Source organism: Ovis canadensis, chromosome 2 (genome assembly GCF_042477335.2).
Source record: "Ovis canadensis isolate MfBH-ARS-UI-01 breed Bighorn chromosome 2, ARS-UI_OviCan_v2, whole genome shotgun sequence".
NCBI lineage: Eukaryota > Metazoa > Chordata > Mammalia > Artiodactyla > Bovidae > Ovis > Ovis canadensis.
This window is the reverse complement of record NC_091246.1, coordinates 248,710,461-248,731,065: the sequence shown is the minus strand read 5'-3', so window position 1 is coordinate 248,731,065 and position 20,605 is coordinate 248,710,461. Positions and strand designations below refer to the sequence as shown.

General features: G+C 50.0%; 1 protein-coding gene across 1 annotated transcript in view; it reads right to left on the bottom strand.

The window, feature by feature from the left end:
- The window catches only part of TCEA3 (transcription elongation factor A3), a 46,947-nt gene that overhangs the window by 11,004 nt on the left and 15,338 nt on the right, over nt 1-20,605 (bottom strand). Inside the window, exons 5-8 of the mRNA XM_069579062.1 lie at nt 20,334-20,396; nt 7,879-8,042; nt 7,650-7,706; nt 3,468-3,622 (exon numbers count right to left, since the gene is read on the bottom strand). Of these exons, the coding sequence (XP_069435163.1) occupies nt 3,468-3,622; nt 7,650-7,706; nt 7,879-8,042; nt 20,334-20,396 (439 nt within the window). The remainder of the gene's footprint in view (nt 1-3,467; nt 3,623-7,649; nt 7,707-7,878; nt 8,043-20,333; nt 20,397-20,605) is intronic.

Sequence of the window (20,605 nt, the reverse complement as noted above, 5' to 3'; positions counted from 1 at the left end):
GGCTACTCTCCCATTGTGGTGCCTGGGCTTCTCATTGCAGTGGCTTCTCTTGCTGCAGGCCATGGGCTCTAGGGCGCACACAGGATTCAGTAGTTGCGGTTCCTGGGCCCTAGGGCACAGGCTCAATAGTTGTGGCCCGCAGGCTTAGCTGCTCCTCAGCCTGAGGGAGCTTCCCGGATTAGGGATCAAACCCATGGCTTCTGCATTGCAGGTGGGTTCTTTACCACTGAGCCACCAGGGAAGCCCCGATCCTCTATTTCTTATAGAAATTTCCTGCCTAGAGTAGAAGCTGACCCCAAGAAGAAGGCCCCCTGGACCTCTGTTCCCTGGGTTGCTGGCAGGGGCCCTTCGGTGGCTGGCACTGGCAGTCCCTGGGGAGGCCTGGTGTGGTCCTGGCTTGCTGTCCTTGGCCTGGTCAGCCTCTTCTTGGGCCTGTTGATCACCTGATTCTCTTGCCCTGTTCTAGCGAATAGTCCTTGGATGGGGCCAGAGTTGGCTGGTTACTTTGCTGAGACTTCTGGAGCCTTTGTCCTAGTTCAGGCACCCAGCTCTGTCCCAGCCTCTGGCTTCTGGGAACTTGCCAGGCTTGGCTCACACTCACGTCTACACCTTGCTGTTGGTTTTCCAGGGCTGGTTTCCCAATGTCTCTGCAACCGCCTGTAAGACACTCTGATGATAGCATTCTTATGATACACTCACACACAGAGGCAAAGGGACCCCAGAGCCACAGAGTGAGAGACAGACGGAAACGCAGGCTGGGTTCCCATTTAAGTTGCAGCGCCACCTCACAAGGAAAGAGGATACTGTTAAGCCAAGTTGCATGTGTAACCCTCGGTATATGTTGTTAGTGGCCAAAAAAGATATTTTAAACTAAGCAAAAAGTTAATGCTTGTTCACCTGAGCCAGGTTTCCCATTTTTATCCTAAAGCTGGGGTCGGGGGGGGGGGGGCTTCCCTTGTGGCTCAGCTGGTAAAGAATCTGCCTGCAATGCAGGAGATGGGTTGGATCCCTGGGTCAGGAAGATCCCCTGCAGAAAGGTATGGAAAACCATTCCAAAATTCTTGTCTGGAAAATTCCATGGACAGAGGAGCCTGGCGGGCTACAGTCCATGGGGTTGCAGAGGAAGACACGACTGAGCGACTGAGCAAGCACAGCACACGTTATATAGCACATACACCACATACCTACGCACACTATATCAACTACACATACCACACATCCATACCACCTCACACATGCCACATACCCACCCCACACACACGCACTACGCCTCCAACACCAAACACACGGAGGCACATTCAGACTCCAAGACACGTCCCTGCCCCTTCTCTGGGGCTCTTGGATTTAGTGGCACTTTAGCTATGCCGTCGCTGTGTGCTTTCAGGGAATCCCCTGAGTGCTGGCAGCAAAGAGCTACTCATACCTGAGGGTGTGCAAAGGTCTTTCCGAGACAGACTCTGAAACAAACAGATCTGGGATCAAATCCTCATCATCACTTATGAGTTGAGTGTGGCCTCAGTTTTCTCAGCCATAAAGTGGGGATAATGTTTCACTGTGATGAGGGTTACATGAATTGGCTGGTGAACGGGCCTCAGTTTGGTTCAGTTCGGCCGCTCAGTCGTATCCGACTCTGCGACCCCACGGACTGTAGCAAGCCAGGCTTCCCCAACTATCACCAACTTCTGGAGCTTGCTCAAACTCCTGTCCATCAAATGGGCCTGGCATATACTAATTCTGGGGAGGGCTTTACTTGTCTTAACCTTTCAAACACTTTAAGTGAAGTCGCTCAGTCATGTCTGATTCTTTGCAACCCTCTGGACTATAGCCCACCAGGCTCCTCCGTCCATGGAATTCTCCAGGCAAGAATACTGGAGTGGGTGGCCATTTCCTTCTCCAGGTGATCTTCCCAACCCAGGGATCGAACTCAGGTCTCCCGCATTGCAGGCAGACGCTTTAACCTCTGAGCCACCAGGGAAGCCCCTTTAAACACTTTACATGTGTTAACTCATTCTGTCCTTCATGAGATAGCTGTTATTCCCAATTTACAGATGAGAAAACTGAGGCATAGAGCGGTTAAGTGGCTGGTCTAAGATCACATAGCTCAGTGGCAGAGGCAGAAGTCAAACCAGGGCAGTTTGGTGCAGGCCCCGAGCTTCTAACCACTGCACATACTCCTTCAAACAGGCTTGTTCCCTTTTCCTTCCCTTACTGACCCCTTCCCTCTGGGTCAATCCTTCCCTCCTATTAAGTTCCCACAGTGGCTCTATCATGGCAGCCACCACCTCTGAATGAAACATATCTGTATACATGTCTGCTGTGCTCCATAGAGTCAGGGGCTCCAATTCAGGCTTGGGCCCAGAGCTGGGGAATGAGATGCAGGATTGAACGAGGCAGAAGAGGGAGGCAGATCACAAAGCAGGGAGGAGGGACTTCCCTGGAGGCCCAGTCATTAAGAAGCTGCCTTCCTATGTGGGGGATGCTTGCTCCTTGGAAGAAAAGCTATGACCAACCTAGACAGCATATTAAAAAGCAGAGACATTACTTTGCCAACAAAGGTCCGTCTGGTCAAAGCTATGGTTTTTCCAGTGGTCATGTATGGATGTGAGAGTTGGACTATAAAGAAAGCTGAGCACTGAAGAATTGATGCTTTTGAACTGTGGCGTTGGAGAAGACTCTTGAGAGTCCCTTGGACTGCAAGGAGATGCAACCAGTCCATCCTAAAGGAGATCCTAAAGCTGAAGCTTCAATACTTTGGCCACCTGATGCGATGAGCCCACTCACTGGAAAAGACCCTGATGCTGGGAAATATTGAAGGCAGGAGGAGAAGGGGGAAAGAGAAGAGGAGATGGTTGGATAGTGTTACCGACTCAATGGACATTGGTTTGAGCGAGCTATGGCAGACAGTGAAGGACAGGGAAGCCTGGCGTGCTGCAGTCCATGAGGTCGCAAAGAGTCAGACACAGCTGAGCAACTGAACAAGACCAACATGCGGCGGGTGCAGGTGAAGGGGAACTAAGACCCCACGTGCCACAGAGCAACAGCCCGTGCGCCGCCTTTGCACTGCAATGAAGACCTGGCGCAGCCAAAACAGAAACAAACGAAATAAAGTAGGGAGGGGCACATGCTCTGAGGCTGAACAGTTTGGCTCCTGGCATCACCCTTTTCTGGCTGTTCGCACAGGCAAATCAGTGAAATCCTCTGAACTTCAGTGTCCCCACCGGTAAGACTGGAGATGGTAAACATTTCTACCTCTGTCGGTGTGAAGCTAAACTGGCCCATGTGCCTGAAACGATGAGTGCAATTCTGAATACCTGGTAGCTGTGTTCACTGTTCTGACAGTCCAGAGGCCCTGAGGGATGGGGCGTCCGAGATGGTCCCTAGCTAAGGTAGCCCCTGGCTCATCGCTGCGTCACAAGCCTCTGCCTCTCAGCCTCAGGCAAGACTGGACGCCCCGGCCCCGCCCTCACCTCCGCAGTCATCTTGGCAATGAGCCCCGCGGAGATGGCGCCGCTGAGCACGTTCCGCCGCAGGCCGGGGTTCCTGGGGTCCTTGAGGTTGCTGATGCGGCTGCGCACGCGGTTCCGGTACTTCATGTCTGTGCTCTTGAGCTCCTGGTAGATATGTGACACAGTCAAGGGCCAGCCAGCCACTCAGAGAGGGGCCCGGGGGGACGGGGAGCCAGTCCCTGAAGCCTGAGGAGCCCCAAGGCCACCTCTCCCTTTCCCTGGACGTGGCTCGCCCCACGTGCCCGAGTGAGTACCCCCAACTGGGACAGGAGTCAGGCCCCTTCACGGCCTCTGACTGCCCAAGTCAGGGTCCTCACGCGGGCATCTGGGATCAGCTACATATCGGGGACAGGAAACAGCCTTCAAGGTGAGATCGGGTCATCACAAGCAATGCGGGGCCAGGGACCCCAGGAATGGGCAGTCTGGGTTTGTCTGAGCCGCCTGTGTGACCGCAGGTGAGCCCATGACCTCTTTGTGCCTCTGCTTCCCTCTCCGTAAAATACAGGTTGTCATGAGGATTCCCTGAGCTAAGCTGCACGCTGCAGTAGCGTGGTGTTTGGGGCGTTTCAAATGCTCAACCTTTAGGGGCTAAGATGATAGTGATGACGATGACCCCCTAGTTTGGAAGAGCTCCTGGGTACTTTTAAGTCCAGCTGTCAGAGGAAAACATCAGATTGGGTGCCACGTGTCTAAGGCTCTAGGAAGTATTACAATAAAGAACGCATTGGCTTTTGTTTCATCTGGTGTTCCCAGCATATTAAAACACAGACCAGCCTCCCTTTCCCCTCTTTTTCTCTAGGAATACTTATCACGGAACGCACTTTGGGAATTGCTGGTCAGTTACTTTGCTCATTAACAGATGAGGAAGCTGAGGCTCAGAAAGGGTACAGGCCCTTGCTCAAGGTCACAGGGCACATTCCCGGCAGAGGCAGGGCTGGAAGCCAGACTCTCTCCTGACGGTAACACTCTCCTCTCCACTCACCCGGCAGGAAGTCACCCCTGGCCACCGACCACAGGGAGTTCTCTGTCCAGAAGCTGCATCCCAGACGGGCCTCCTCCCTCCGCCTCCTCCCTCCTCCAGAGGAGCTCAGGGAACACAGCCGCATTTTCTTGGCCTCCGCGAAGCCAAGAAGAATCAGGAAAATGAAGCCTTTTCTGGGAAAACCCCTATATATACGAGAAAGCAGCTGTGGGGAATGTGGAGAAGCAGACACAGCTGGTTAGCTCCAAGTGGTGGGAGGGAAGGTGGTGGTATTTATTTTTTCTGTCTTCTTGTTTGTATAGTACAATAAAATGTGAGAAGGAAGAATATGCTCTCATGCACTTGAAAGCCCCAGTATTTGTTTAAAAATCTTCTGCGTTTGGGATCCTTGGAAGTGGAGATGTGCTTGATAAGCGGGGACAGCAGGGCTGAGGATCCTTTCGTCCGCCTCTTCCTGAGTCTGCCTCCTTTCATCAAGGTTGCAGAGGAGGATGAGGTGGAGCAGACCCGGGCATCACTGACCTCCCGCCCCCACTGACCTCCTCCCCACCCCGACATGAGCACCTGTGAGCCCCACGGCTGCCATGTTCATCCAGGGTCACTCCAAAGAGGTCCTACCTTTGTTAAGACATGGAAATTCAAGCCCCCAACTCTTCCTCCCTCTGACCTCCCATCACCTATGAACAAAGAGCTGAAGGGTTGTTGGTGCAGCTCTGATGCCCTTTCCTTCAGAAGAGGGTCATTCAGAGGACGGAAGGCCAGCAGCGGAGGCCATGCACTAGGTCATCCACCTTTTGTCTCTAACCAGGCTTGAAGGTGGAGGGACCTTCTCAGAGGGACAACTGTTCGGGAAAAACAAAGATGAAGCTCGTGATAGTTCTGATGCCTCGAGTTCTGTGTTCCTGAATTAATTAGAAATTTTGAAAGGGAACTTGAACAGGTATGAGATTAGTTCAAGAAGTGCTGGTTAATAACTAAATGATGGTGGAGGGGAACTCCCAGGAGATGTGTTGGAGGCTATTAGGGTGGTCCTTAGGCAAGAGATAGAGGGAAGCAAATCTGTTTTCTGAGACTGGCCCCTGTACCTTCCCTGACCTGCTGAGCCCCTAGGTAGAGCCCAGAGGCCAGGAAAGGGCCTCAGTGGGACACTCACACCCCTGTTCCCTGGGGAGTCCGTCCCCACCCTCCACACTTCTTTGATATGCAAAGATTTGTCTCCAGTAAAAGGAATTCTATGCATTCACTCAGTGGGGCACGGTGTGGAGGCCTTTTTTCCTCAAGACAGAAATCTTGGGACTTCCCTGGTTGTTCAGTGGTTAGAACACCATGTTTCCAGTGCAGGGGTCCTGGGTTCTATTCCTGATTGGGGAACTAAGATCCAGCAAGCTCAAGGCATTGCTAAAACAAAACAACAAGTAAGTGTTAGTAAGCAACCCCTGGTCACTCAGTCTCGTCCAGCTCTGCGACGACCCCACGGACCGTAGCCTTCTAGGCTCCTCTGCCGTGGGACTTTCCAGGCAAGACAACAGAAAAAGCAACAAAAACCTTTCAGTTCAATTGACCAGACCACACAGCAGTCATCTCCTCTGTCTACACAAGGCTGCTTTCAGATGGTGGGAGCATGGGGTATAGGGGAAGAACTCAGGACATGGAATCCAAAGACTAAGGTTTTCAGTTCAGCTTTGACACTCAGTAGTTCCTGAGCCTCAGTTGCCTCATCTGTCAACTGGGAACAACAGCCCCTGCCTCACAGAGATTGTTGTAAGTGTTAACAGAGGCTGTTGTTGTTCAGCTACTATGTCTTGTCTGACTCTTGGTGACCCCATGAAGCTCGCCAGGCTTCACTATCCTTCACTATCCCCTGGAGTTTGCTCAAACTCAGGTCCACTGAGTCAGTGATGCCAACCAACCATCTCATCCTCCATCATCCCCTTCTCCTCCTGCCCTCAATCTTTCCCAACATCAGGGTCTTTTCCAGCAAGTCAGCTCTTCACATCAGGTGGCCAAAGTACTGGAGCTTCAGCTTCAGCATCAGTCTTTCCAATGAATATTCAGGACTGATTTTCTTTAGTATTGACTGCTTTGATCTCCTTGCTGTCCAAGGAACTCTCAAGAGTCTTCTCCAGCACCATAATTCAAAAACATCAATTATTTGATGCTCAGTCTTCTTTATGGTCCAACTCTCACATCCATACATGACTACTGGAAAAACCATAGCTTTGACTATAAGGACCTTTGTTGGCAAAGTGATGTCTCTGCTTTTTAATATGCTGCCTAGGTTTGTCATAGCTTTTCTTCCAAGAAGCAAGCGTCTTTTAATTTCATGGCTGCAGTCACCATCCTCAGTGATTCTGGAGCTCAAGAAAATAAAGTCTGCCACTGTTTTCACTTTTTTACCTGATGCCATGATCTTCATTTTTTGAATGTTGAGATTTAAGTCAGCTTTCTCACTCTCCTCTTTCACCTTCATCAAGAGACTCTTTAGTTCCTCCTCGCTTTCTGCCATTAGGGTGGTGTCATCTGCATATCTGAGGTTTTGATATTTCTCCCGGCAATCTACAGAGGTAGAAAGTGTCGACTGACCAAGATACAGAGCCTGGTACATACTTGGGGGGTCAAAGACGGGAGTTGTTATCTTCAGAGGATGAAGAAAGGGAAGGCTGAAAGTGAGGAATGCTGTCCTCTCTTTCTGTCTCACCTCCTCGATGATGTCACAACCCAGACCTGTCAAGACACAGCCTCTCTGAGCCCTCGGGTTCTTTTTATTTTGGGCTGTTTTTTTTGGCTGTTACAGCTTGCGGGATCTTGGTTCCCTGATGAGGGACTGAACCCAGGCCCCTGGCAGTGAAAGCGTGGAGTCCTAACCACTGGATGTTTAGGGAAGTCCCAACCCTCAGGTTCTAGAGTCACACTTCCTGGGTTCAAATCTCAATTCTGCCAGTACTATTAGCTGATGAGTCTTGGCGAGGACTTAGCTGCTCTGAGCCTCAGTTAACCTCACCTGTAAAATGAGGGAACCTTCCCTGTGAGATTGCTCTCCACATGAAATGAGGTGCTGCTTCTAAACAGCCTAGCCCACTCCCTGTCCTGGATGCCTTGCATTTGGGACACCTGCTGCTGGACAGTTTAGGCACCACAGCCCTGGCACAGCTCAAGGATATGATCTTCAATTTCTGATGCCATCTTGTCACAGTTGACTCCATAGTCCTTGTAATCATCTAAAAGAGATTTGGGAAACACAGGCATCAGTTGAAGATGATCTTGGCAGTGAAGCCTGTTTGAATAGGGGACTCTAGCATCTTGTACCACTTTCGTGGTGTGGAGAAAAGCCACCTCTCCCAGATCTTGGGGAGCCCTTCCCTCCCCGGTCACTGGTTCAGGCTCTCTCACCATCCGCCTTCAGAGCCGCAGAGAGCATCTCCACACACTTGTCCCGGACGGAGTCCCCCGTGAGATAGCAGGGCGCCAGGAGGCAGACGGAGGGGGCGAACGTGGGGCTCGAGGGGCTGCTGGGTGTTCTGGGGGTCTCCGCTTTTGATTTGCTGCTGTTTGATCTAAGGATGACAACCAGTAACAGACATGTTGACAACAAGGGAATAAAGCATTTTGTTGAGCACCAGTGTTTTCATGGATTATCTCCTTTAATCCTCATAAAAACTCTATGAGGAAGGTGCTGTTTTAGGCACTTGACATGGATCATCTCATTTAATCCTCCGAGGTTGGTACTATACTTATCCCCACTTTAGAGTTGTATTTTAAAGTGTGTTTTAGAGAGAGAGAGAGAGATGTGCACATCAGGAAACCAGTAGAACCAGAATTGAAACCCAGGTGGGTGAACCCTGGTACCCAGGCACTCAGCCAACCACTGTGCTCTGCTGAGAGGTTGGAGAGCACCTTACGATGCCAATAACGCTATCATCCACGATGCTAGCTGCTCTCTCTTATCTGCTCTCATAGAACCATCTGTTTACTCATTTGATAAATATTAGGCATCTATTCTCCAGGTACTGTGCTGAGAACAAGGGATAAAGCAGACAAGTCAGAAAAGTTCCCTCACTCAAGGAGCTATATAGTCCAGTGAAAAATGAATTTACCACCACTGAATCAGCTTTCACCATGTGCCAGGAACTGTGCGAGGACCTTTAGGAGCATTTTCTAATTTGGTCCTCAGAGCAGTCCTTGGAGGTAGATACTGTAATCACCACCATTTGCAGATGAAGAAACAAGAGAGAGATCTGCCTGAAGTTACGTCGCTAAGATTTGAACCCAGATCAATCTGATTCCAATGTCTGTGCTCTTAACTCCTATGATACACCACCTAAGAGTCATCCCGTTTTGGTTTTGGCTTAAAAGGCCACAAACATATGCACTGGAGGGATAACCGTGCTTCCTAGTCAGCTCAGGCTGCCATAATAAAATACTATAGACTACATGACTTAGCAGCAATTCATTTCTCACAGTCCTGGAGACTGGAAAGTCCAAGATCAAGGTGTCTGTTAATCTGGTTTCTGGCCAGAGCTCTCTTCCAGGCTTTATATAGCCACCTTCTTGTTAAGCCCTCACATGGTGGAAAAAGAGCAAGTGAGTTCTGAGGTGTCTTTTCACTTCAGTTCAGTTGCTCAGTCGTGTCCAACTCTTTGCGACCCCATGAACTGCCGTCACCAAATCCTGGAATCCACCCAAACCCATGTCCATTGTGTCGGTGATGCCATCCAATCATCTCATCCTCTGTCGTCCCCTTCTCCTCCTGCCCTCAATCTTTCCCAGCATCAGGGTCTTTTCCAATGAGTCAGCTCTTCGCATCAGGTGGCCAAAGTATTGGAGTTTCAGCTTCAAGATCAGTCCCTCCAATGAACACCCAGGACTGATCTCCTTTACGGACATTAAGCCTACTGGATCAAGGCTCCATCCTTATGACCTTACTTAACCTTAATTACCTCTCTAAAGGCCCTATGTCCAAATACAGTCACATTGGGGGGTTGGGATTTTAACATATGAATTCTGGGGAATCACAGACATTCAAACAGTAACATCATTTCAAAAACATTTTTTTTTTGGCTGCACAGCATGGCATGCAGGATCTTAGTTCCCCAACTAGGGATTGAATCTGCACTCCCCTGCAGTGGAAGCTCAGAGTCTTAACCACAGACTGCCAGGGAAGTCTTATCACCAGGTTAATAGCAATTATCTCTTTTAGATGGGATTACAGGAGATTTTCATTTTCTTCTTTCACATACGTATTTTCTAAGTCTGCTTAAAGAACATATCTACTTTTGTCATGAGAGACACCTTTTTTTTTGGTTTGTAATATTTGACAATCATGAGTGGTCCCTCTGTGCTGATGGCTCAGACAGGAAATTTCCCGTCTTCCTGTTCTCCAGTAAAAGCGGAGGCAACCTGAGTGTCCAGGGCTTCCCAGGTGGCGTGATGGGAAAGCCACCCACCAATGCAGGTTTAATCCCTGAGTCGGGAAGATCCGTTGGAGAAGGAAATGGCAACCCACTCTGGTATTCTTGCCTGGAGAATCCCACGGACAGAGGAGCCTGGCGGGCTACAGTCCACAGGGTCACAGAGAGTCGGACAGGACTGAGTGACAGCGCTCACACACAACCTGAGTGTCTGTCCATCAATAGATGAGTGTACAAGCAAACTGTGGTATGTAATACAGCAGACGATCATTCAGCTATAAAAGGAACAGAATCCTGAAACATGCTACAACTTTGAAGACATTATGATGAGTGAAATAAGCCAAATGCAAAAGGACAAATACTGTAAGCTTCCACTCATATGAAGTCATACAAAGTCCCTAGGGCAGTCAAATTCATACAGGCAGAATGCAGAAAGGTGTTGGGGGGAAGGGAGAATGGAGAGTTATTGTTTAATTGGAAGGAAAGTTATGACCAACCTAGACAGCATATTAAAAAGCAGAGACATCACTTTGCCAACAAAGGTCCGTCTAGTCAAGGCTATGGTTTTTCCAGTGGTCATGTATGGATGTGAGAGTTGGACTGTAAAGAATGCTGAGAGCCGAAGAATTGATGGTTTTGAACAGTGGTGTTGGAGAAGACTCTTGAGAGTCCTTTGGACTGCAGGGAGATCAACCAGTCCATCCTAAAGGAGATCAGTCCTAGGTGTTCATTGGAGGGACTGATGTTGAAGCTGAAACTCCAATACTTTGGCCACCTGATGTGAAGAGCTGACTCACTGGAAAAGACCCTGATGCTGGGAAAGATTGAGGGCAGGAGGAGAAGGGGACGACAGAGGATGGGATGGCTGGATGGCATCATCAACTCAATGATGACATGGGTGTGGGTGGACTCCGGGAGTTGGTGATGGACAGGGAGGCCTGGCGTGCTGCAGTTCATGGGGTCGTGAAGAGTCGGACACGACTGGGCGCCTGGACTGCACTGAACTGACAATTTTAGTTTCGAATGATGGAAAAAGTTCTGGAAGGTGGTGATGGATGTATAACAATGTCAGCATACTTAATACTAGTGATTTGTACACTTACAAATGATTGAAACGGGTAAATTTTATGTTATATATATTTTACCACAATCAAAAAATCTGTATAGTAAGTTCAATGAATAAGAGCAGCCAGAAACCCTGAAATAAGTGATGGCAACGAATCTGTTTTAAATACTGGGTTGGCCAATAAGTTCATCAGGTTTTTCTATAAGACAGAGCTGAGAAATCCGAACGAACTTTTTGGTCTCACACTGCAGACAAAAAAAAAAAAAAAAAGGTTAAAGTGGGGAATTCTTTGGTGGTCCAGACTTTAAGGACTTTGCACCTTTACTGCTGAGGGTGCGGATTCAATCCCTGGTCTGGGAACTGAAATCCCACAGGCTTCGTGATGGCCCAAAAAAAGGGCGGTGGGTTTGAAATGGTAAACTTTGTTATATATACTACTTTGAAGTGAAAGTCGCTCAGTCATGTCTCTTTGCTACCCCGTGGACTATATAGTCCGTGGAATTCTCCAGGCCAGAATAGTGGAGTGGGTAGCCTTTCCCTTCTCCAGATATACTACTTTACCACTATATGAAAAAAAGAGTGAAGTGCTGATGCATGTAACGAAAGAAACCAGGCCGAGGCTCAGACTCCAACCGCTTGTTGGTCCCTTTCGGTTCCAGTGAACAGGTGCTGGGGGATGCAATGGGAGCATCACCTAGCTTCCTGGTGGTGCCCCAGGCCAATTGGCATTAGCATGTCAGGCCTTCCTGAGCGGCATAAGAAAGGTCAAACAGGTCATACTACAGTGTAATTTGGCCCAAGAAATTCAGCAAAGGATGGGGCCCGGAGTTAGCCACCAGAGGAGTGGATGGGAAAATGAATTCTTGGGAGAAATTTGTGGACGCGTGGAAGTTCATGGTTTGTATGGGCAGGACTGAGGGGCTCGGGGCAGCTGAAGGAGGAGAGTGAGGGAGATGGGGAAAAAGGATTTCTGGCCAGACTCTGGGGTGTGTTAAAGATGCTAGTAACAAAAGCCATCATTTACTGCCTGTTTGCTATTTATTCCACTCCATAACCCTGAGAGTCATAAGTAACTGGCCCCATTTTACATATCAGAGGATGGAGAGATAACTGTACCGCATTCTCCTTTCAGAGCTGTTTCCACACTACTCTTGGGGCGGGTGCCAGTCAAGACCTCTCTGCCTTCTTCTCTTGGCTCTTCCCACTCTCCTCTTGCAGTAACCCATCAGGATCTGCCAGTCAGCCCTCATGCTTCCAAGGAAAAACTGACTCATCAGTTGAAGAAGTGAGTCACTTCTACTCCACCACACTGACCCCTTGTGGAAGGGCCCAAAGGACTGCTGTTTCCCAAAACTCCAAGGGGCACCATCCTCATTGTCACCTGGGTATCTCTTAAAGTTCTACAGTGCACAACCTGGGCAGCTGTCCTAGGCAGCTCTGGAGATATGGATGTACTTCTTTCTTTCAGGAAAATGGTGCTGGACTTCTCAAAGGTCAAGCCCAAGAAATTCTGTCTGGGAGTGAGGCTGGCTGAGTAGCCCAAGCTTCCCAGTGTTAAAAAACCTGGGGTGGGACTTCCCTGGTGGTTTAGTGGTTAAGAATCAGCCTGCTAAGACAGGAGACACAGATTTGATCTCTGCTCCAGGAAGATTCTACATACCGAGGGACAACTAAGCCTGTGAGCTACAACTACTGAAGCCCCAGAGCCTGTGCTGGGCAACAAGAGAAGCCATTGCAATAAGAAGCCCATGCACCGCAACTAGCGCTCCATAACCAGAGAAAGCCAGCACGCAGCAACGAAGACCCAGCACACCCCAAAATAAACAAATAAAATTTTAAAACCTGGGGTGACAAGATAATCCCATTGTTCAGTGTGAATTCTGCCATCCACCTCCTTGTCCCCCAACTCCTGCTGTTTTGGACTGACCTTGACACGGGGGACTCTTGTCACCATGGATACCCTTGGGCCGCTGGGAGTTTTGTGTTCTCTGGAGCCTTGAGGTTCCTAAAGGTGTCTCAGTGCTGCCACAGAGTGGGGTGATCTGAGGAGGGAAGGCTCTGCCCTCTTAAGGTTTATTTTATTTATTTATTTTTTGCCTTGCTGCAGAGTTTGCAGGATCTTAGTTCCCCAACTGGGGACCGAACTCAGACTCACGGCATTGGAAGTCCTGAATCCTAACCACTGGATGGCCAGGTAACTCCCAAGGTGTACATTTTGAATTCCCCCAAATTTTGTCCAAATGGATTCCCTAGTTTTATTATTTTTTTTAAATTCAGTTTGAACTTCACCATTCTAGATTAATTCACCCTGGATTTTGCCCAGCTCTGCCTCACAACTGGTGGCCTGGGAGGAGAGCACAGAGACGGAGAAGCTGAGATCCAAGCGGGCCTGTCCTGGAGTCAGATTCCAGCAGGAGTAAAGGTATGGGTGAGGGAAGGCGGGGAAGGGGGTAAACTCGAGTCTAAGAGGCTGCCTGCAAACCAAAATGAATCTTCCCACACTCAGTCCTGGCCACTGGGCTCTCACCTGCATGACCACAGTAGACCCCAAGCTGCTCTCCCTGCCCCCTCAACAATCTACAAAAACCCACAGCTGATGCCATCACTCCCCGGCTTCTGATTCTCTAACAGCTTCCAATCATTTCCAGCATAAAGTCAAACTCCTCACCATGGCCTCCTATCGTCCCCCCAACATCTGGCCGTGGCCTCCCCTACTGACTTAATGTCACACCTCACTCCCCTCACAGGTCACTGAAGCCCAACCCCCCTGCACTGCTGCTTTCTGTTTCTTAAGCACACCCATCACTCCCACCACAGGGCTGGTCCCCCTCCTCCTGGAAGGCCCTTCCTCCTGCAGATTTTCTTATGATGGGTCCTTTCCTGCCAGTCAGGTCTCAGCTCCAATGTCACATCCTCAGGGATGCCTTCCTGGACCATCCCAGCCAAGCCAACTCTCTGCCCTGGAACTCTCCAGCACATGACCCAATTTCTTTCATCCACAGCACTTATCCAATCTGTAATTAACTTGTGTTTATAAATACTGTCTGCCTCCATCTCCAGGTTACAGGTTCCAGAGTACCAGGACCCCATCTGCAGGTTCACCACTGTCTTCCAGCACCTGTGACAAGCCCCTAGGTTGACACCTGATGAATCTTTGTCAAATGAATGAACAGATGACGAATTGAGGGAGTGGGCCACAGAAGTGAAAGGCACATCCAGGGGTCTAACAGCGCTGACTTGGGCAGGGGATAGGTCCTCTTTGGGAAACCAGCTGCCCAACTGCACTGGGATTAACAGAGGGCCCTTTGAGCCAGCATCAGTCAACTCCCACAGCCTGGACCAACCCATCTCCTACAGCTGGGACGGAGCCCTGATTCTTCCTGGTGTTGCCCCTCACGGGCCTGTGTGCGCATCACCACATCCTCAGTGTCTAAGACTCACCAGTGGGGAGCCAGGAAGGGAGGAGTCAACAGCATACTGCTTGGAAGGAGGCATAATAATGTTAACAAAAGTTGTCAATTTTGAGGGTAGTATATTCATGAAGAGGCCAGGCTCCAGAGGAGAAGGGGGCAACAGAGGATGACACAGTCACACAGCATCACCTCTACTGGATGATATGGTTAGACAGACTCAATGGACATGAGTCTGACCAAACCCCAGGAGACAGTGAAGGACAGGGGAGCCTGGCATGCTGCCGTCCACGTCCTTGCAGAGTCAGACACGACTTAGTGGCTGAACAACAACAACAGGCTCCAGGGCCAGACTCACAGATTCAACATCTGATACCACCTCTTTGTAGCTATTTGACCTAGGATGAGTTCCTTAACTTCTAGGTGCCTCAGTTTTCTCATATGTAAATAGAACAACAGTGCTCACCTTAGAGAGTTGCTTAGAAGATTAAAGCATCTAAGAGAATTCCAGCAACAGACTATTAGATGATAATTTACACGGATGGCCACATTAAGTGTGAGCATTCTTACTAAACACTGCGCATCCACTGAGCACCCATTTGGTTTAGGGATGGTGCTAAGCACTGCATTACCTCATTTGAGTCTCACAGTGACCTTGTGGGGGTCACAGTTATCCCCATCTTACAGTTCAAGAGACTGAGGCTCAGAGAGCTGAATTTACGTACTCAAGGTTATCCAACTTGCAAATGGCAGAGACAGACCACACATCTAGGTCTGTCTGCCTTCCAAATTCTTTTCAACACATCTCACTGTTCCTCTAAAAGGTGGAGAGCTTTCCAGAGTCCCCTTTCCTGGGCCAGGCTGGGCTGCCTGTTGCATTTCCCCCCTCACCTCCCTGGCGGGCACTCCCAGCCGTGGTCCCTCCTCTTGGAGAGGCGCTGGCTGGCTGGCTGGGATTCGTGTCTGGGTGGCGAATCAGGCAGCCAGGCTCATTTTGTTTTCAGTGCACGTGAGTGGGAACCATGCCAAACTGCAGAGAGGGCATTGTGGGCGGGGGTGGGGGGGTTGGATTTGTCAACTGCTTCCTTCTGCTCCCTGGATGCACCAGGGCCAGCACCAGCCTGTGGTCTGACATCACCAAGCTCTGAAAAAATCCTCACCAGCCAGGTCTGAGCAGAGGCACCTGGAGGCCGGTCTTGCTGCTCCCCTGCGCCACCTCGAGGGCATTTCGGTTACTTGCACCACCAAGCCTGCCGAAACTGCTCGGGTGAAAGCTGGCCAAGTGCAACCCTCTCTGTCACAAGGGTGCCCTTCGCAGTCTGTCTCCTGGTAGTCCTGCTATAGTTCCTCAAGCCCCATGCTCACTCATACCGCCACACTTCTACACGTGCCATTCCCTCCGCCTAGGATGCCCTCTACTGGGTGGTGGTCTACCAGGCAATCCATCTTTCAGTTCTCAGCACAAATACTCTCTCTTCCTTGAAGTCTCCTTTGACTTCTCCAGTCATGTTGAGACACTGTGTTCTCATTATGCGTTAAGAGCTTCAAAAAACAAGCATTTTGGTGTCTCCTTGCTTCACTTTGGAGGTCACAAACTGATGGGCTACACATGAGTTTTGTCTGAGCTACTGAGTCTTAGGAAAATAGGAATATGTTGCTAATACATAAAACTGGGCATTTCTTAGGAAAATCTAGTTGGCCAGCTTTCCTTAAAAAATTGGAAGGGATGGCATGCTGGGTGTCATATCCGTAAAGCAAACACCAGCTGGGGCTGGGTAGTGGGTGCCCCCTTCAGACGGGCAGGTATTCTCCACTAGTCACCCAGTGTGTCCACATGCCCTTGACCCCTGGAAGACGTTGAGTTTGTAAGGGGGTGCTTAACAAATGTGCTTGCTGGGAAACTTCCCTGGTCTTCCAGTGGCTGAGACGCCTCGCTCCCCATGCAAGGGGGCCCAGGTTCGATCCCAGGTCAGGGAACTAGATCTCACATGCAGAAACTAAAGATCGTGCATGCTGCGACGAAGATCAAAGACCCTGCATGCCACAACTAAGACTCAGTGCAGCTAAAAATAAAATATTTAACAAACAAAACCAAATGCGCTGGCTTAATGAATGAATGCATGCATGAGCAGATGAGTGAATGAATGGAAGACAAAGATGAAATGGAGGTGAAGAGGGCAGGGAACAGTCTGAGTGGTGGATAAAGTGAGCTTACAAGCTTGCTTCTCTCCCTCTGGGGTGCCACCCCCAATACTGAACCAGCAGGAAATGGCACAGCTGTTGGAAGGAAAACATACTCTGCCTGACCAACCCTCAGAGAAAGAAGGCATTACGGGAGGGAGCCAAGAGGCTCCCAGGCCACAGGGCAAAGGAAGGAGAGGAGCCTGAAGGTATAAACCCTGACACAAATGTCCAATGTGCTTATTACGGCATCAAACCCAGAAACTGGTTACTGGCCAGCGTTTCACTTTTGGATAAGACAGTCCTTCTCGACGCAGGCTGTCCTTCACATTCAGTCCTTCTCGACGCAGAGCTGTCCCTCACATTCTGGGACACCTAGCATCCCTGGCTGCTGCCTACTAAATGCCAACAGTGCCCCTCCCTAGCCTCCCATTTTTACAATTCAGTATAGACTGTGTCCCTTGGGCAAAAATCCATATGCCAAAGCCTTAACTCCCAGTGTGATAGTATCTGGAGGTGGGGCCTTTGAGAGATTATTAGGTTTAGATGAGGTCAAGAGGGTGAAGTTCCATGATGGGATTAATGTCCTTAGAAGAATAAGAGAGACCACAGGGAATTCCCTGGTGATTAGGACTCCAGGCTTCTACTGTAGGAGGCACAGGTTTATCCCTGGTAGGTAGAACTGAGATCCCACATGCCGCATGGTACAGCTGAAAAAAAAAGAAAAAAAAGGAAGAGAGACCAGAGCGTGAAATCTCCCTCTTTCTCTGTCCCTCTCAGTCCTGTGTAGACACAGTGAGAAGGGGGCTGTCTGAAAACCAGGAAGTTCAGTTCAGTTCAGTCGCTCAGTCGTGTCCAACTCTCTGTGACCCCATGGACTGCAGTACGACAGGCTTTCCTGTCCATCAACTTCCGGAGTTTGCTCAAATTCAAGTCCATCGCGTCAGTGATGCCATCTAACCATCTCATCCTCTGTCGTCCCCTTCTCCTCCTGCCTTCAATCTTTCCCAACATCAGGGTCTTTTCCAGTGAGTCAGCTCTTGCCATCAGGTGGCCAAAGTATTGGAGCTTCAGCTTCAGCATCAATCCTTCCAATGAATATTCAGGACTGATTAGTTTAGAACCAAGAACTGTGCTGGAGCCTCAATTCCGAGGCATCGCCTGTGGCAGGCAATCGGCCACAGAACTCTCTTCTTCCTTGGTAGGAGGCAGCCTCAGATTCGTGCTCCAAGCAGAGAGCCTCTACTCATCGGCTGGGGCTGGCACTCAGCTGCCATGGTGGGGATGCTCAGCACAGCTGCCCCATCAACATCCCAGGCCTGCTTAATCTTCATAAAACCTTAAATGACCTAATTTGTGCCTCCTTTTTTCTTTCCAGTGTCAGTCTGACTGGCGCATGCGTGCTTAGTTGCTTCAGTGGTGTCTGACTCTCTGCGACCCCATGGACCACGGCCTGCCAGGCTCCTCTGTTCATGGGATTCTCCAGGCAAGAATACTGGAGTGGGTTGCCATTTTCTTCTCCAAATCTGACCTAGTCTTACTGGTACATTAGGCCTAAAAGATTGAGAGCAGGAGGAAAGGGGAGCGACAGAGGATGAGATGGTTGGATGGCATCACTGACTCAATGGACACGAGACTGAGCAAACTCCGAGAGCTGGTGAGGGACAGGGAGGCCTGGCGTGCTGCAGACCCTGGGGCTGGAAAGAGTCGGACATGACTGAGCAACTAAACAACAAAAAAGCCCAAAAGAACTGGGCAGCTTCGAAACATACTCCCCTAGAAGTCAACCCCCTTACCGCTCCTTCCAGTCCCCCGAGCATCCAATGTGGCCCATGGATCCTAACCATTTGCCTTGATCCACCTCTAAGCCACCTCCTGGCCTGGCCTGCTCTCTCTTTGCTCTGGTTCTTCTGCTCTGACCTCTGACCTCCCTCCTGGGCCACAGCGCGCACTCCTCTACCCACAGTCTCTCCTTGGTGATCTCACCCAGGTTAGTGGCTTCAAATGCGACCTACACATTAACAACTAAAATCTGTGTTTCCAGCCCAGGCCTCCTTCCTGAATTCCAGACTGGCATAACCTACTGCATATTCAATTTCTTCACCCGAGTGGTTTGTACACCCCTAAATCCAACATATCCAGACCTGACCCCTTGGTCTGCCACCTCAAGCCCAACCGACACAGAGTCTTCCCCATGCCAGTTCACGGTATCTCCATCCTCACAGACACTCACATGAAAAGTCCTGGAGGCATCCTGACACTTACTCTTCTCTTGTACTCCACATCCAATCTGTTAGGACATCCTGATAGCTCTCCTTTCAAAATATATCCAGGGTCAGGACTTCCCTGGTGGTCCGGTGGTTAAGACTCCAGCTTCCACTGCAGGGGGCATGGGTTTGATCCCTGGTTGGGGAACTAAGATCCCACATGATGCAGGGTGCGGCCCCCCTAAAACATATACCCAGGGTCTCCCACTTCTCCCCACCTCCATGCTGTCACTCTGATCCAAGCCACCCTCACATCTTCCCTGAATTATCGAAACAGCCTCCTAGCTGGTCTCTCTGCTTCTGTCTGTGGCCCTGACAACCTAGCACAGCAGCAAGAGGGATTCTGATCAATTCACTCACAGAATTCCCACGCTCAGTACTCTCCAGGGGTTCCTGTTTCACACCATCTTCCAACTCCCACCTTCACTTATTCACTCCAGACCCACTGGCCACCTCACTGCTCCCTGACCCTGCCAGGCACACTCCCACTTGCAGGCCTTCTGTTTGGAATGACCCCAATGTCTGTCCGGCTAACTCCTCATTTCTTTCATGTTTTTGCTTGCAGGTCAGCTCTTCAATGAGGGCTCTCCTGAGCACTGCAGTGACCCCCCCTCTCCAACCTGCCAGTGCAGGCAGATGGAAGAGAGGTGGGTTCGATCTCCAGATTGGGAAGATCCCCTGGAGAAAGGCATGGCAACCCACCCCAGTATTCTTGCCTGGAGAATTCCACGGACAGAGGAGCCTGGAGGGCTACAGGCCATGGGGTCGCAAAGAGTTGGATACGACTAAGCGATTAAACAACAATATTTACTTTTCATATGTATTACCAGTTTCCCCCATTAGAATATGGGACTTCCCTGATAGCTCAGTTGGTAAAGAATCTGCCTGCAATGCAGGAGACCCTGATTCGATTACTGGGTTGGGAATATCCCCTGGAGAAGGGAAAGACTACCCACTCCAGTATTCTGGCCTGGAGAATTCCACGGACTGTATAGTCCATGAGGTCACAAAGAGTTGGACACGACTGAGTGACTTTCACTTTCACCCATTAGAATAAAGGCCTCATGCCCTAGAGGATTTTGTCTCTTTTGTTCCCTGCTATATCCTCGGCACCTAGAATACTTCTTGGCACACAGTAGGCCCTCAATAAATATTTGATGAATGAGTGACATGATAATTCAGGGTTGATACCAGTTCTGCCCCCAACCCAGAGATCCCAATCCAGGTACAGGCTCTCAAGACCTGTTTCACTGGGTTCAACTTGACTTTGAGAATGTTCCCCAGACAGCAATGGGATAACAGCGATTGGTCAGGCACCCCAGTGAAGGAACCATACCTCGGATTCAGAGGCCTCCCCCACCACCCTTACTGCATGGGTTCTAGGAATTGGAGTCAATGCAACATAGGAAGCTTCCTCCTTTACCCTGCCTCGGGATTCCTCCAGTAAGACAGAGCGACACACACACATGGTGAACAGGACTTCTGGGGTGCAGAGGTCCACAGCTTCCTTTACCTTTCCATCGATGGTCTTTTTGGAGAGGAGGTGGCTGAAGACTTGGAGTCCACAGAGTCTCTCCTGAAAGGAAGAGGAAGTGGAGATGAGATGCTTTGGTCGATGAGCATCAGTGCTGGCCTAGAGAGATCAGAGTCCGGGGAGGAAGCATCCCGGAGCCAGGCCTGCTGGGTTGGGGATGACGAAGTCCACCTGGACCCCAGCTGCCTGGCATGGGGAGCCCCAGGAGGTGCTGGCTGGTCCTCTTCACTTGCCCACTATCAAATGAGGTA